This window comes from Saccopteryx bilineata, chromosome X (genome assembly GCF_036850765.1).
Source record: "Saccopteryx bilineata isolate mSacBil1 chromosome X, mSacBil1_pri_phased_curated, whole genome shotgun sequence".
NCBI classification, from domain to species: domain Eukaryota; kingdom Metazoa; phylum Chordata; class Mammalia; order Chiroptera; family Emballonuridae; genus Saccopteryx; species Saccopteryx bilineata.
Genome location: NC_089502.1, coordinates 99330880 through 99344428, shown reverse-complemented (window position 1 = coordinate 99344428; position 13549 = coordinate 99330880). Strand labels below are relative to the sequence as shown.

The following is a 13549-nucleotide window of genomic DNA, read 5'->3' as shown; positions in this document are numbered from 1 at the left end:
TTGGTATGGACACTCCTAGGGTCAGTCAGGTGCAGAAACACCTAGGGTCACAGACTGGGATGTAGGGAGTCCTGAGGTCATTGGACTGGGGTGTGGACAGAGAATGTGAGTCTCTAAAGTAATGGGAGTTGCAGAAACCGGTTCTGCCTGGGTAGCTATTGAGTTTGTCAGCTCCTGTTTACTAAACTGTCAAAATTCAAGATTGCAGTCAAGACAGACATTTTTTTTCTTAGCGTGCATAAGAGAGATTCAGGGACAGACAGGAAGGGAGAGAGATGAGAAGCAACAACTTGTTGTAGCACTTCAGTTGTTCATTGATTGCTTTCTCATTATGTGCCTTGACTGGGGGCTCCAGCTAAGCCAGTAACCCCTTGCTCAAGCCAGCAACCTTGGGCTCAAGCCAGTCACCATAGGGTCATGTCTACAATTCCATGCTTAAGCCAGCAACTCCATGCTCAAGCTGGTGAGCCCGCACTCAACAGCCCACACTCAAGCCAGTGACTTTGGGGTTTCGAACCTGGGTCCTCAGCATCAACTCATTCCACTTAGTTGTTCCATTTAGTGCACTCATCGGTTGCTTCTTGTATGTGCCCTAACAGGGGATTGAACAGCCACCTTGGTGTGCTGGAATGACACTCTATCTGCTGATCCACCTGACTGGGCTTTCTGACATTTAAGAGAAGAGGTTTTAACATAAAAAATTGTTCTGTGGAGCCCTTTGGCATCTGGTTAAATCTGTGGAGCTTTCTACAGAATATTAAAAAAACAAACATTCCAGTGGTAGAGCATCAGCCCGGGTTCGATTCCCGGCCAGGGCACACAGGAGAAGCGCCCATTTGCTTCTCCACCCCTCCACCTCTCCTTCCTCTCTGTCTCTCTCTTCCCCTCCCGCAGCTGAGGCTCCATTGGAGCAAAGATGGTCCGGGCGCTAGAGTGGCTCTGGTCCAGCAGAGCGAAGCCCCGGAGGAGCAGAGCGTCGCCCCCTGGTGGGCGTGCCAGGTGGACCCCAGTCGGGCGCATGCGGGAGTCTGTCTGTCTCTCCCGGTTTCTAGCTTCAGAAAAATACAAAACAAAACAAAACAACAAACAAAAAACATTCCCAGTCAAAAACAAATACACAGGATTACCATGTAAACCAGTTGAATAGTAGAGGTTCCTCAAAAAGCTAAATAAAACTGTCATTATGATCCAGCAAACCCACTTCTGGGTATTTATCCAAAGATAAAATCACTATCTCAAAGGTGATATCTGCACCCCTAGATTCACTGCAGCATTATTCAAAACAGACAAGATATGGAAACAACTTAAGTGCCTGCCGATGGATGGATGGATACAGAAAATGTGCTGTATACATACAACGGAATAGTAAAGCTGCATGTAGCCAATTCCACTTCTAAAGACTGCTAGAACATAGAGCAGCGGTTCTCAACCTGTGGGTTGCGACCCTGGTGGGGGTCGCGACCCACAGGTTGAGAACTGCTGACATAGAGCCATAAAAAATGAAATACTGCCAATTGTGACAATATGGATGGGCCATGAGGGTTAGGGAGGTAAGTCAGACAAAGACAAATACCGTCACTTCACTTATATGTGGAATCTAAAAAAACCCAAAAAACTCAGAGACACAGACCAGAAGTTAGGAGTGGGGTAGGGGAAATGGGTGAATGGTTTTCAGGTATAAACTTTCAGCTATAAGTAAGTCATGGGGATGCCATGTACAGCATGGTGACTATAGTTAATAATACTGTGTTGTACATTTGGAAGTTGCCAAGAGAGTAGATGTTAAAATGTTAACTATGTGCGGTTATGGATGTTAACTACTTACTGTGGTGATCATGTCAGAATATACACACATATCAAATTATCAAATTATGTTGTATACTTTAAACTCATATATATATATATATATATATATAAAATATATCTCAATGAAATTGGAAAAAGTATGACCATCTATATTAAAATAAAAATTGGGATGCAATATATGGATTTTTTATTAGATCAAATTATAAGATTTTCCATGTCCAAGTAGTAATGAGTGTGAACAGGATTTCAAGATGTCTGTAACAACCATCCTATAAAAATGAACTGATTTGTATTTGTGAGAAAGTTGCAGGCACTGCTTTTCTGATCATGATTTACTGCTAGAATCCGTATTTTGGAAGAAAGCTAAATTTCAGTTACATCAGTGAAAATAAAGATGTAACATTTTCTTCCATCAAGTTCACGGATACTCTAGACTTCTGTCCAAGTTAAAAACCTCTGCCTTTCGGGTAAGTTCTGGACATAATTAGAACACCCCCGGAAAGCTTTAGAGAAGAGGCAAGATCTCATTGAAGAACGCTTTCTGCAATGCAAATGAATATTCTGCGATGTTTCATTCCTGGTTGTGTTCAGGGTGGTTGATGCAGGTTTCCACTCAGGGCTTGGATGTTCAGGACCCATGGACGAGATTATATTTGTAAAACAAATTCATCAGCGCAAGCTCTGGTTCTTCTAACAGCAAACAGTTTCCGGGCTGTCTCAGACTGTCAGCTATTTATAAAGGTCAAACAAAACATTATAAACAAAAATGTATTTTCCCACCGTCTTGGACTTAATCATTGTTCACTTAGCTACAAACATTATGTGAAGTTTCTTTCCCTACTTTTTTTTTTCTTTTTTTGGTGGAGATGCCGGGGAGTGAATCTTTCCCTACTTTTATTGTAAACAGTGATATACATAAAAAATGCGTGGAATATATATATATATTCTGTTTAATGAGTAATAATAGAGTGTTATTTCATATAATTGTAGGATGCTCATTCTCATGGATGATAATTCTCCATAATGACTATACCATGATTGAATTATCCATTCTACAGTTGATGGATCTTTGGGCTGTTTCTAGTCTGGGAGTACTACAAATAGTGTCAACTAAGAAATTCTATACTAATTTATAAGCCATTGTCAGAAGGGGTGTCCTCTAAAATGAGGTACTGAGGACGAGAAGCCCTCCAGCACTGGTGGGTCCACTGTGCTACAGGTAAACTGGCCCCTCACTGCTCCCTCACATAACAGGCACCATTCTACCTCAGGGCCTTTGCATTTGCTACTTCCTCTTCCTGGAACACTCTCCCCTGGATAAATACATGGATTCTCTCTCTCATCTCCTTTAGGTCTCTGCTCAAACAGTACCTCAGTGAGGCCTTCCATGGCAACACTTCAAAAAGAGTTTACACCGCCACCCCTAGAATTCCTGCTTCTCTTTACCCAGCTTTACTTAATTTTTTTTCATATTCAATATTACTTTAACATATTATTTATAAGGCCTGGTCGGTTGGCTCAGTGGTAGAACGTTGGCTTGGTGTGCAGGAGTTCTGGGTTCAATTTCCGGCCAGGGCACACAGGAGAAGCGCCCATCTGCTTCTCTACCCCTCCCCCTCTCCTTCCTCTCTGTCTCTCTCTTCCCCTCCCCTAGCCAGGTCTCCATTGGAGCAAAGTTGGCCCGGGTGCTGGGGATGGCTCTGTGGCCTCTGCCTCAGGCGCTAGAATGGCTCTGGATGCAACAGAGCGACGCCCCAGATGGGCAGAGCATCGCCCCCTGGTGGATATGCCGGGTGGATCCTGGTCAGGCGCATGCAGGAGTCTGTCTGACTGCCTCCCCATTTCCAACTTCAGAAAAATACAAAAAAAAAAAAAAAATATATATATATATATACACACGGCCTGCTGGTGGTATTGCAGTGGAAATAACATTGACCTAGAACACTGAGGACCCAGATTCGAAACCCCGAGGTCACTGGTTTGAGCACGGGGTTACTGGCTTGAGCATGGGATCATAGACATGGCCCCATGATCACTGACTTGAGCAAGGGGGTCACAGGCTCAGCTGTAGACCCCTGGTCAAGGCACATATGAGAAATAATCAATGAACAACTAAAGTGCCACAACTATGAGTTGATGCTTCTTATCTCTCTTCCTTCCTGTCTCTCTTTTGCAAAAAAATAAAATATATAAATAATAAAGTATTACATATTTGATTAAAATATATATGTATATACATACACATATACATGATAATGCAAGCTATATAAATACATAGTGAAACACAAGCTTTAAGTGTGTGTATACACGTGTGTGGGGGAACTTCTGCATTCAGACTGTGTTATTGTTTATTACCTTCCCCAGTCTAGAAGCTCTATGAGGGCAGTGATATCTGACTGTTTTCCCCAGTCTACCACTATGAACAATGCCCAGCACACAGTATAGGCTTAATAAATGTTTACTGAATGCCTCAATATATGAAATGCTTAAAGCAGTTCCTGACATACAATGTCAGATGCTTAGTAAAGGTGTGCTGATTGAAATCTTATCAGATAATATAAAAATGTTAAAGGTGAAATTTTACTGATTTTTTTTTTTTGAGAGGGGAGGCAGAGAGACAGACTCCCACCTGCACCCTGGCTGGCATTCACCTGGTAAGCCCACTAGGGGGCGATGCACTGCCCATCTGGGGCATTGCTCCGTTGCTCAGAAACTGAGCCATTTTTGGTTTTTTGCTTTTAGTACCTGAGGTGGAGGACACAGGACACAGAGCCATCCTCTGTGTCCGCGGCCAACTCGCTTGAACCAATTGAGCCATGGCTGTGGGAAGGGAAGAGAGAGAGAGAGAGAGAGAGAGAGAGAGAGAGAAGAGGGGTGAAGCAGATGGTCACCTCTTTTGTGTGTGCTGACTGGGAATCGAACCTGGGACATCTGCATGCAGGGCCAACACTAACACTAAGCAAACTGACCAGGACAGATCTTTTTCTTTCTTTCTTTTTTTTTTTTTTTGAGAGAGAGAGAGACAGAGACAGAGAGAGGGACAGACAGACAGGAGGGGAGAGAGATGAGGAACATCAATTCTTCATTGCGGCACCTTAGCTGTTCACTGATTGTTTTCACCTATGTGCCTTGACCAGGGGGCTACAGCAGAGCGAGTGACCCCTTGCTCAAGCCAGCGACCTTGGGCCTCAAGCCACTGACCTCTGGGCTCAAGCCAGGGATCATGAGGTCATGTCTATAATTCCATGCTCAAGCCTGTGACCCTGCGCTCAAGCTGGTGAGGCTGCACTCAAGCCGGCGACCTCGGGGTTTCAAACCTGGGTCCTATGCGTTCCAGCCTGATGCTCTATCCACTGTGCTTCTACCTGGTCAGGCCTGATCTTTTTCTTAAAGGTGTCCTTTACTCAAACTCTTGGATAAAAAGGCAGATTTACCTTAACATGTTGAGGTGAACAATTCATTTCACTGTCTTCAGCCTACTCAAGGAAAAGAAAAGGGACTCAGGTACTTGGCCAAGCTTTTCTATGCATTATAGTTAGTTTTACCCATTGGTTTTTATAGTTATTGGGAGGCAGGGAAGAGAATTTTGACCCCAAAAAGCATGTGATTTGGGGGTAGAAAGAGCAGTGGGAGGGTCACTGTGGGTGTGGAGAAAGGCACAGACCTTAGAGGTGAGCAGGGTGTGGCGCTGTGAAGCGGCCAGGCGTGGGGGCAATGTGTCCATGATGCTGATGGGGCAATCCTGGGGGCGGGTCTCCTTGGCCAGCCGCCCCTTCTTCTTTAATGTGCAGGCCTCCTGGTACGGTGGCGAGATGGGGGGCTGCGTGGGTGGCGTGTACTTGTACTGTGAGCCGTCCTCCAGCTACAGGGACACATGGCAGGAAGATAGTGGGAACTCGGGAACCTAGGACAGTGATCCCCCAACCCCGTCTGCCTACTGTCGGCTGGGCACTCACCTCCAGTGGGTAGCTGCGGTCCGAATCATAGGCGCTCAGGTCCCCACAGGTCACAAATGGCACAATGATGCGAGTGGGTCCATCTAATTGGTTGAAATCTGAATCTGACAAGCAGGGAGCAATAAGAGGACTGGGAGGCCTGGGACCAGTCATGACTGCAGCACCTTAGTTGTTCACTGACTGCTTTCTCATATGTGCCTTGACCGGGGGCTACAGCAGACTGAGTGACCCCTTGCTCAAGCCAGCGAGTATCGAGGCCTCCCCATGTATCCACGGGCTCTTCACAGGCTCCTCCAGCAGAAATCCTTCATTTGGTGCAGATCATCTTCTCGGGGAGGGATTCTATGATCACTGCTTCTAAAACACTGGTCCCCTGCATTTTTTTCCCTGCACCCTTATGTCTACCTGCCTTTCTGTCATACACTGCCTGGACTTTGTCTCACTCAATCATGCTTGCTAGAAGAGCAGGCTCTGTGCCTTTTCTTACTAAGAGCCAGGTGAAAGCACCTCATGCGGCATAACCCACATGGACGGGTTTCCACCTCGGGCCATGACTGGATCTTCCTCAGCTATAATCTCCTTTGGTGGGTGTTTCTGCTGGGGCAGAACTCAGAGCCTTCCTGGGACTGAGTTTCACCAGGTTCAAGAGTTACCACTAGGGGACTAGATTGAAGATCATCCTAGGACAGGGGTCGGGAACCTTTTTGGCTGAGAGCCATGAACGCCACATATTTTAAAATGTAATTCTGTGAGAGCCGTACAACAACCTGTGCACGTTATGCATTATCCAATAAAAATTTGGTGTTGTCCCGGAGGACAGCTGTGATTGGCTCTAGCCACCAGCAACCATGAACATGAGCGGTAGGAAATGAATGGATGGATTGTAATACATGAGAATGTTTTATTTATATATATATTTTTTGGTATTTTTCTGAAGTTGGAAATGGGGAGGCAGTCAGACTCCTGCATGTGCCTGACCGGGATCCACCCAGCATGCCCACCAGGGGGCGATGCTCTGCCCATCTGGGGCGTCGCTCTGTTGCAGCCAGAGCCATTCTAGCACCTGAGGCAGAGGCCATGGAGCCATCCTCAGCACCCGGGCCAACTTTTTATTCCAATGGAGCCTTGGCTACGGGAGGGGAAGAGAGAGACAGAGAGGAAGGAGAGGGGGAGGGGCGGAGAAGCAGATGGGCGCTTCTCCTGTGTGCCCTGGCTGGGAATCGAACCCAGGACTTCTGCATGCCAGGCTGACGCTCTACCACTGAGCCAACCGGCCAGGGCCTGTTTTATATTTTTAACTTTTTTTTTTTTTAAAGATTTGTCTGCAAGCCAGATGCAGCCATCAAAAGAGCCACATCTGGCTCATGAGCCATAGGTTCCTGACCCCTGTCCTAGGATATAATATCCATATAGGATGGTGGTCCACCAGAGGGTTGGGCTGAGGATCCTCAAGGGACAGAATTCCCATAAGAAACAATCTCTCTACAAGGGGGTGGGGCTGAGAACCCTTATGAGACATAAATGCCACAAGAGGGCAGAGTTTCCCCAGGGACAGGGCTTGGGGCCCTGGCTCTCACCGTATGAGTGGTCCAGCAAGGGTCTGGTCAGGTCTGGCAGAAAGCCCTCAGGGGGATCATAACCCCGACAGACAGCGAAGGCCTCTGTGGGTGAAAGGTAGAGTGAGGGGCAACTGTCACCTCTGCCCAGCTGCTAGCGGGAGAGGTCCCTGAGATTCGCATTGCCTGCCTGGCCCCCCACCCCACTAACCGATGCTGGAGTTCCGGCTGCTCCTAGGCTTGGCACAGAGCACGTTGGAGAAGAAGACACGCAGCTGGCTGTAGAGCAGTGTCACATCCCGGCCTCGGAAGATCTGCAGGGTGGAGAGGCAGAGATGGAGGCATGAGGGTGACTCTCAGGGACCTGTCTCTGTCTCAAACATGTTTCCCAAGGCTTACCTTGGCTACAAAGCATCCCCCTGGCTTCAAGACGTGTGTAGCAATGTTCAGAGCCTGTGGGCAGGACAGATAACTAAGGCTGTGGCGGAGATAGCCAGGAGGAGGCAAAACTGAGGCAGGGGCAGTGGGTTACTCACGGCTAGGAGGAGCTGGGCCTGCATATACTCATCAACATCATGGAGACCAGTTACTGCGGCAAGAGGAACGGTGTTAGGGGGGCAACCAGTCTAGCTATGTTCTTGTCCCAGAGAGGTTAGGAGGCTAAAAACATTTCCCAGGTCCTCTTATTGCAAAGGTTCTGCATGCAAATTAGTATCTATCAACCAGATGTATATTCTGAGCTCCTAATCCCTAGGAGCTCATTTTAATTCTCAAAACAACCAATCTTCAAGTCTTTTTATCATCACTTATACCTTCAGTCCAGATTCTTAACTCCAGATTCGGATCAGACTTGACCCCTCACACCTGACCTGTTCAAAACCAAACTCCTGCCCTTCCTGTCCACGCCTGCTCCTCCCACCATGTTTCCCATCTCATCTAATCCTTCCAGTTGTTCAGGCCTAAAACCTGAGTTACCCTTGACAAGCTCCATACTCTCCTCTCACCCACATTCAAGCCATTAGCAAATCCTGTCTGCTCTACTTTCCAAAGCTCTCCGGAACTTACCCTCCCCTCACCACCACTACCATGCCTCACCTGGACTCCTGACTGCAGCGGCCTCCTCCTCCCCAGGCCCCCAGCTTCCCCCTGGCCCCTCACACTGCTCACAGCAGCCAGCAGCCAGCAGGATCCTGTCACAACCCAGAGCCAGGCATGGCCCTCTGCTGCTCATAACCCTCTCATGGTTTTCTCTGAGTTCTCATCTCTGTGAAAAAGCCAAATTCTTCACCCTGGCCCATTAAGGATCCACACAAGGGTCTGTCCCCTGTCACCTCACTGACTTTACCTCCTGTCCTTCTCCCCCTCATTCACTCTGATCCATCCATACTGATCTCAACGCTGGTGTTTGTACACGTTAAGTACCCTCCCACCTCATGGCCTTTGCACAGGGTGGGCCCTTTGCCTGGACTATTCTTCCTCCAGGCATGCCCATGGCCCACTGTCTCACCTTTAGTTCTTTGTGCTAATGGTCAGAGAGGCCTTCTCCACCCACTTTAAAATTCCAACAGGTTTTCCTTACCTCCCTCCCCTTTTTATTGATTTCCCTATGGTGCCTATCACTTTTTGATTTGCTACAGAGCTCAATCATGTCTCTCTCTCTTTTTTTTTAGCAAGAGAGGTGGGGCAGACAGGGACAGAAAGACAGGAAGGGAGAGATGAGAAGCATCAACTCGTAGTTGCAGCACCTTAGTTGTTCATTGAGTTCTCATATGTGCCTTGACCGGGACAGGGGATCTATAGCAGAGCGAGTTACTCCCTTGCTCAAGCCAGAGACCTTGGACTCAAAGCAGTGACCTTGGGCTTCAAGCCAGCAATCATGGGGTCATGTCTATTATCCCATGCTTGAGCCGGCGACCCTATGCTCAAGCCGGTGAGTCCATGCTCAAGTTGGATGAGCCCGCGCTCAAGCCAGCAACCATCAGGGTTCGAACTTGGGTCCTCAGTGTCCCAGGCCGACATTCTGTCCATTGTGCCACCACCTGGTCAGGCAATCATGTTTCTTTTCCAACTGCTCCCACTAGAACACCAGCTCTATGAGGTCAGAGATTGGTGGAATTTTATTCACAAATATTTCCCCAATATGTAGAATAGTTCCTGACACACAATATTAGCTCACTAAACATGTGTTGAATGGACGATTGACTGATAAAAGTGAATGGGAAGTAAGATAGACTGGAGAGCTGCAGAGAGAAGAGACATGAGAAGATGGAAGAGTGGACAGCAGACAACTGAAGTGGCAGAGTGTGAGGAGGGAGAAGACAGAGGCAGAGAGCAGGCAGCAGGGCAGGGAGTTACCAGATATGACGAACAGCTGACAGGAGGAGAGGCAGGGAGTTGAAGGGGTGATAGAAGCCAATGAAGTAGGAGATACAGAAAGGACACACACAGGGCCCCCCACCTGCACGCCCAACCCGTGTTTACCATCGGGAGCCCCGTCGCACACCACTAGGTCCGCGGGGCAGCCCTCAAAGTGTCGGATGATCTCCTTGGCTGTGGACAGCTACGGAAGAGAGGGTGGGTGAGTGGCCCCAAGATCCCCCTATGCTGTGGCCCTCTAACCCCACCTACCCATGGCCCTGGCCCACAGGCCCCGGGGCAGCCAAATGCTCAGATTCTGTTTGTCTAAGACTACATTCTGTCTCTGGGGACCCAGTCCCATAATTTTTTGCCATCTCTCTGGGATAATAACTTGTTGGCTCTGTTTCTCTGCTATACTCTCTCGGGTTCTCTCAGTTACTCTCTCTATCTGCACCTTTCTCAGTCTGTTTCTGTCTATTGCACTTTCTGCAGCGCCCAGGTGGGGGAGCCTCACCCAGGATCCACCTCAACACCCCACGCCGTGCACTTACCTGAGTGATATCGCCCTGGATCTGTAACACACCTGGTAGCGGAGCCATGGCCTGAAGGTCCACAGCTACCACATGGCTGGCCCCCTGGCCCCTGTGGGCAACATGGCCTGTGTCAGTCCAGTTTTCACTCCTGGCCCACCCTCCACCTAGCCTGCCCTCCTGCCCCCACCCTTCCCGATCCGTGACTCCACACTTACCCAATCTTCTGGCTCAGCACCTGGCTCCAGCTGCCCGGGGCTGCACACAGGTCAACTGCTCGTGTCACACCTGAGCACACACAAGACTATGTAATATCAGTTGCATCCACCTCTCCAACCTGAAGACCCTGCAAAATTCACCCCTATCCCCTGGGAAGCACCCACATCTATCTGCTGCCCAGGGGCCCAACTCCCCTTGAATATCTGCATGCCTTCCTGCCTGTACCCTGCCCCGCAGACCCTCCAAGTCAGCCCACCCACCACAGGTTGCTCTACAGACCTAGACTTGTCTGTTCCCTGTGCCTGCCCCATCCCCCAGTGACTCGCCGGCCAGGTAGGGACCTTGGAAGAGTTGGAATTCCTCATTGAGTTGCAGCAGCTTGAAGGCACTGCGGGCACGCCAGCCATTCTCCTTGGCCAGGCGGTAGTAGACATCCCGCTTGTCCTTCGATGTCCGTCCCATCTCACACACTGTTTGCCCAGGGACCTGCCAACAGTAAGCCGATGCCACCCTGTATCAGTAACTAGGTGAGTGGGCCACCACCTACCTCTGCAGGGCAGTGAAAAACCACAGAAACCAAGCTGGGCTCATCTGACCCACATGACAGCTCACTCAGCAGAGTGACTAAAGCACAGTCACCTACCCCACTGATCTCACAGAGCCTGAAGGACCCCAACACTGAACTCTCAGGCTCCACCACTCACCCCATGAGAACCCCCACAGAACCCATCACTCACCTAAATATCCCCCAAACCCAATATTTATACTTGTCTCATAGATGACCCATTACTGACCCTGTCAACCTCCAGTGCTGTCACCCATGCTCCACATATTAAACCCTGTGACTCTATCAACCCTTCTCTGCTTACCTTACCCCCATTAACATCTCACTGTCTCTCCAGTTGTCCTCATTGCCCCTTGATTCATATAGCCCTATTAGCCCCCCATTAATCCCTTGCTTTCATTCCCATTATCTTAATATTACCTCATTGTACTCCCCAGCCCCTTAATCTCTCTCTCGCTACCCCATTCCCCATTAATACCTGAAATGGTTTAGGCTCCCACTAATTCCTTTATTACTACATCATTATCAACCCCCATTAATGCCTGGAGGATCATGGCTTATTAGCTTCCCATTAAGCTCTCAATTACTATGCTTTATCAGCCTCCATTAACTCAGCCCTCCAATTGATCCCTCAGAGATCACACCATTAGTGTCTTGTAACTCTTTCATTTACCACACACTCATGTTAATCTTGGATGTTTCCCATTCTCCCATCACTGCCCACCTTGCCCCTCAATAATCACTTTATGGTCATACCCCAACACCTTCAACACCTTATTATTACCCTTTCTTTGCTCACTGTTACCATTAATTCCTCAATGATCATGCCATGATCATCAATTAAAGCCTTTGATTACAATACCTCATCCACCTCTCATTTTCTATTCCTTGGTCACTTTTTCATTGATCATGAGCCTCATCGGCCTCTATTATTCCTTCCATAGCCTCACCACTACCTTTCGATGACTATGCCCCATCAATCTTCATTAACCTGCTGAAATCATACCTCATGGATCACAACCCCATCTGCCTTCCATTACCTTCTAGTGGCTCACTCTACCACCCTCATTAATCCTTGAACACACCCACACCGGCTCCCATGAACAAGTTGACCATTAGCTCCTATCGATTCCCCTATAACAGCCCCACCACGTTTCCTTACACTCGCGCCCTCTTCACTCCATCTGGCCACACCCCCATTCCCTCCTCGAGTAACTAAAAGACCATGTGCCTACTTCGCCTTCGGACTTTCCTCAAAGTAGCTCCACTGATATCCGGAACTCTGCCTCCCCAGCCCTCCCCTAAATAGTGATCCCCTTCTACACACAAACCTTGGGTCGGCAGCCTCCCCGATGTTAGTTGCCCAGCCCAGACTACGTAGCTGCAGCAAGGAGGGCGAATTTCCTCCGGCGGCGGAACAGCGCAAGTCGTGCCTCAATCTTCCCAGCCTGGACCCACGTCCTCTGTGCTCCAGGGCCTACCTAAGCTTTTGGAGTGGAGAGAAGCGGGACGAAGAAGGCTGGTCCGCCAGCAGCCCAAGCCTTGGTGAGAGCGCAAACCGGTGAGAAGTCTTAGGGCTTCAGTTTCTGTTCTTAGTTGATCCAAGTGCCTGTCGCACACGCCTAAAGGGTCCTGCAGCGTGGCGAGCTTGTCATCGTAGAATGCAGAGGCTTCCGCGAGGTCCGGACCCGCTCTGAACTTACATTGTGAGTTCCGTCACATAAGAGTCGAGTCTACGTAACTGCTCCGGAGAACTGCGGTTCCCAGCATGCAATCGCCACCACCAAAGCTGCGGGACTCGCGCATGCGTAGCTGAAACGTCGCGGGAAGAAAAACTGGTTCCGTTCTTTTGTTCTAACGCTAAAATCGATTTACTCCCAGCTTCTCCCTTCTGGACTGCGATGTTAATTGAGCTTGTGGACTACATTTCCCAAAATGCAACAAGCACGACAGCACCCATTCATTTTAGGCTTGCTGCGAATGAAATTAAGCTGGAGTCACCAACGTGAGATGAAGGAATGTGGGTTAAAGTGCGTTAACGCGCTGGCTGCAATTTTGAATTTCATTTCCCCAAAGTGATATTGCTACCTGAACTGTACCATTTTAAAACGTCAGTATCTCCATCTGTGAAATGGAGATAGTAAGTACTACAGATTTCACAGAGTTATTGGGAGGAAAAAATAGGTGGCTACTAAGAAACGTTCTAACCTGCAGAGGATTTTGAAAGAGTTTATTTGAGCCAAATTGATGACATATGCTGTGGAGCAAGATCTTAAATCTTCCTGAGAATAACAGTTTTGCAGCTTCTTTTGTGTACATGAAATTAAGGAGAAAACATACATAGAAGATTGGAGAAAGCACGGCAGGGATTGGATTACAGGATAGTTAAGATTATGTACTCTCTTGAGGGTTAATACCCCTTTTGAAGGATATTACTTCTGATATTTCAAAGATGTGTTAACATAGATGTACAAGAGCAATGGACAGAGATGGCTTAATACCTTCACTAAAGAAGTTATATGCCCTGGCCGGTTGGCTCAGCGGTAGAGCGTCGGCCTA

At 48.3% G+C, this 13549-nt stretch overlaps 1 protein-coding gene across 2 annotated transcripts; it reads right to left on the bottom strand.

Moving 5' to 3' along the window:
- Positions 1–1977: 1977 nt before the first annotated feature.
- On the bottom strand, positions 1978–12766 carry FTSJ1 (FtsJ RNA 2'-O-methyltransferase 1). Of its 2 annotated transcripts, none has more exons than XM_066249980.1 (13): positions 12322–12766; positions 10767–10911; positions 10425–10494; positions 10228–10318; positions 9800–9878; positions 7855–7907; positions 7718–7771; positions 7530–7632; positions 7340–7423; positions 5763–5866; positions 5471–5668; positions 5241–5282; positions 1978–2535 (listed from the first exon to the last, which is right to left on the bottom strand). In XM_066249980.1, exons 2-13 carry the CDS (start codon positions 10885–10887, stop codon positions 2524–2526), a joined length of 1011 nt encoding a protein of 336 aa, XP_066106077.1. In that variant the 5' UTR covers positions 10888–10911; positions 12322–12766; the 3' UTR covers positions 1978–2523. The 2 variants fall into 2 exon arrangements, with proteins under 2 accessions (XP_066106077.1, XP_066106079.1); XM_066249982.1 differs by having other exon boundaries at positions 5763–5860.
- Between the last annotated feature and the right edge of the window lie 783 nt (positions 12767–13549).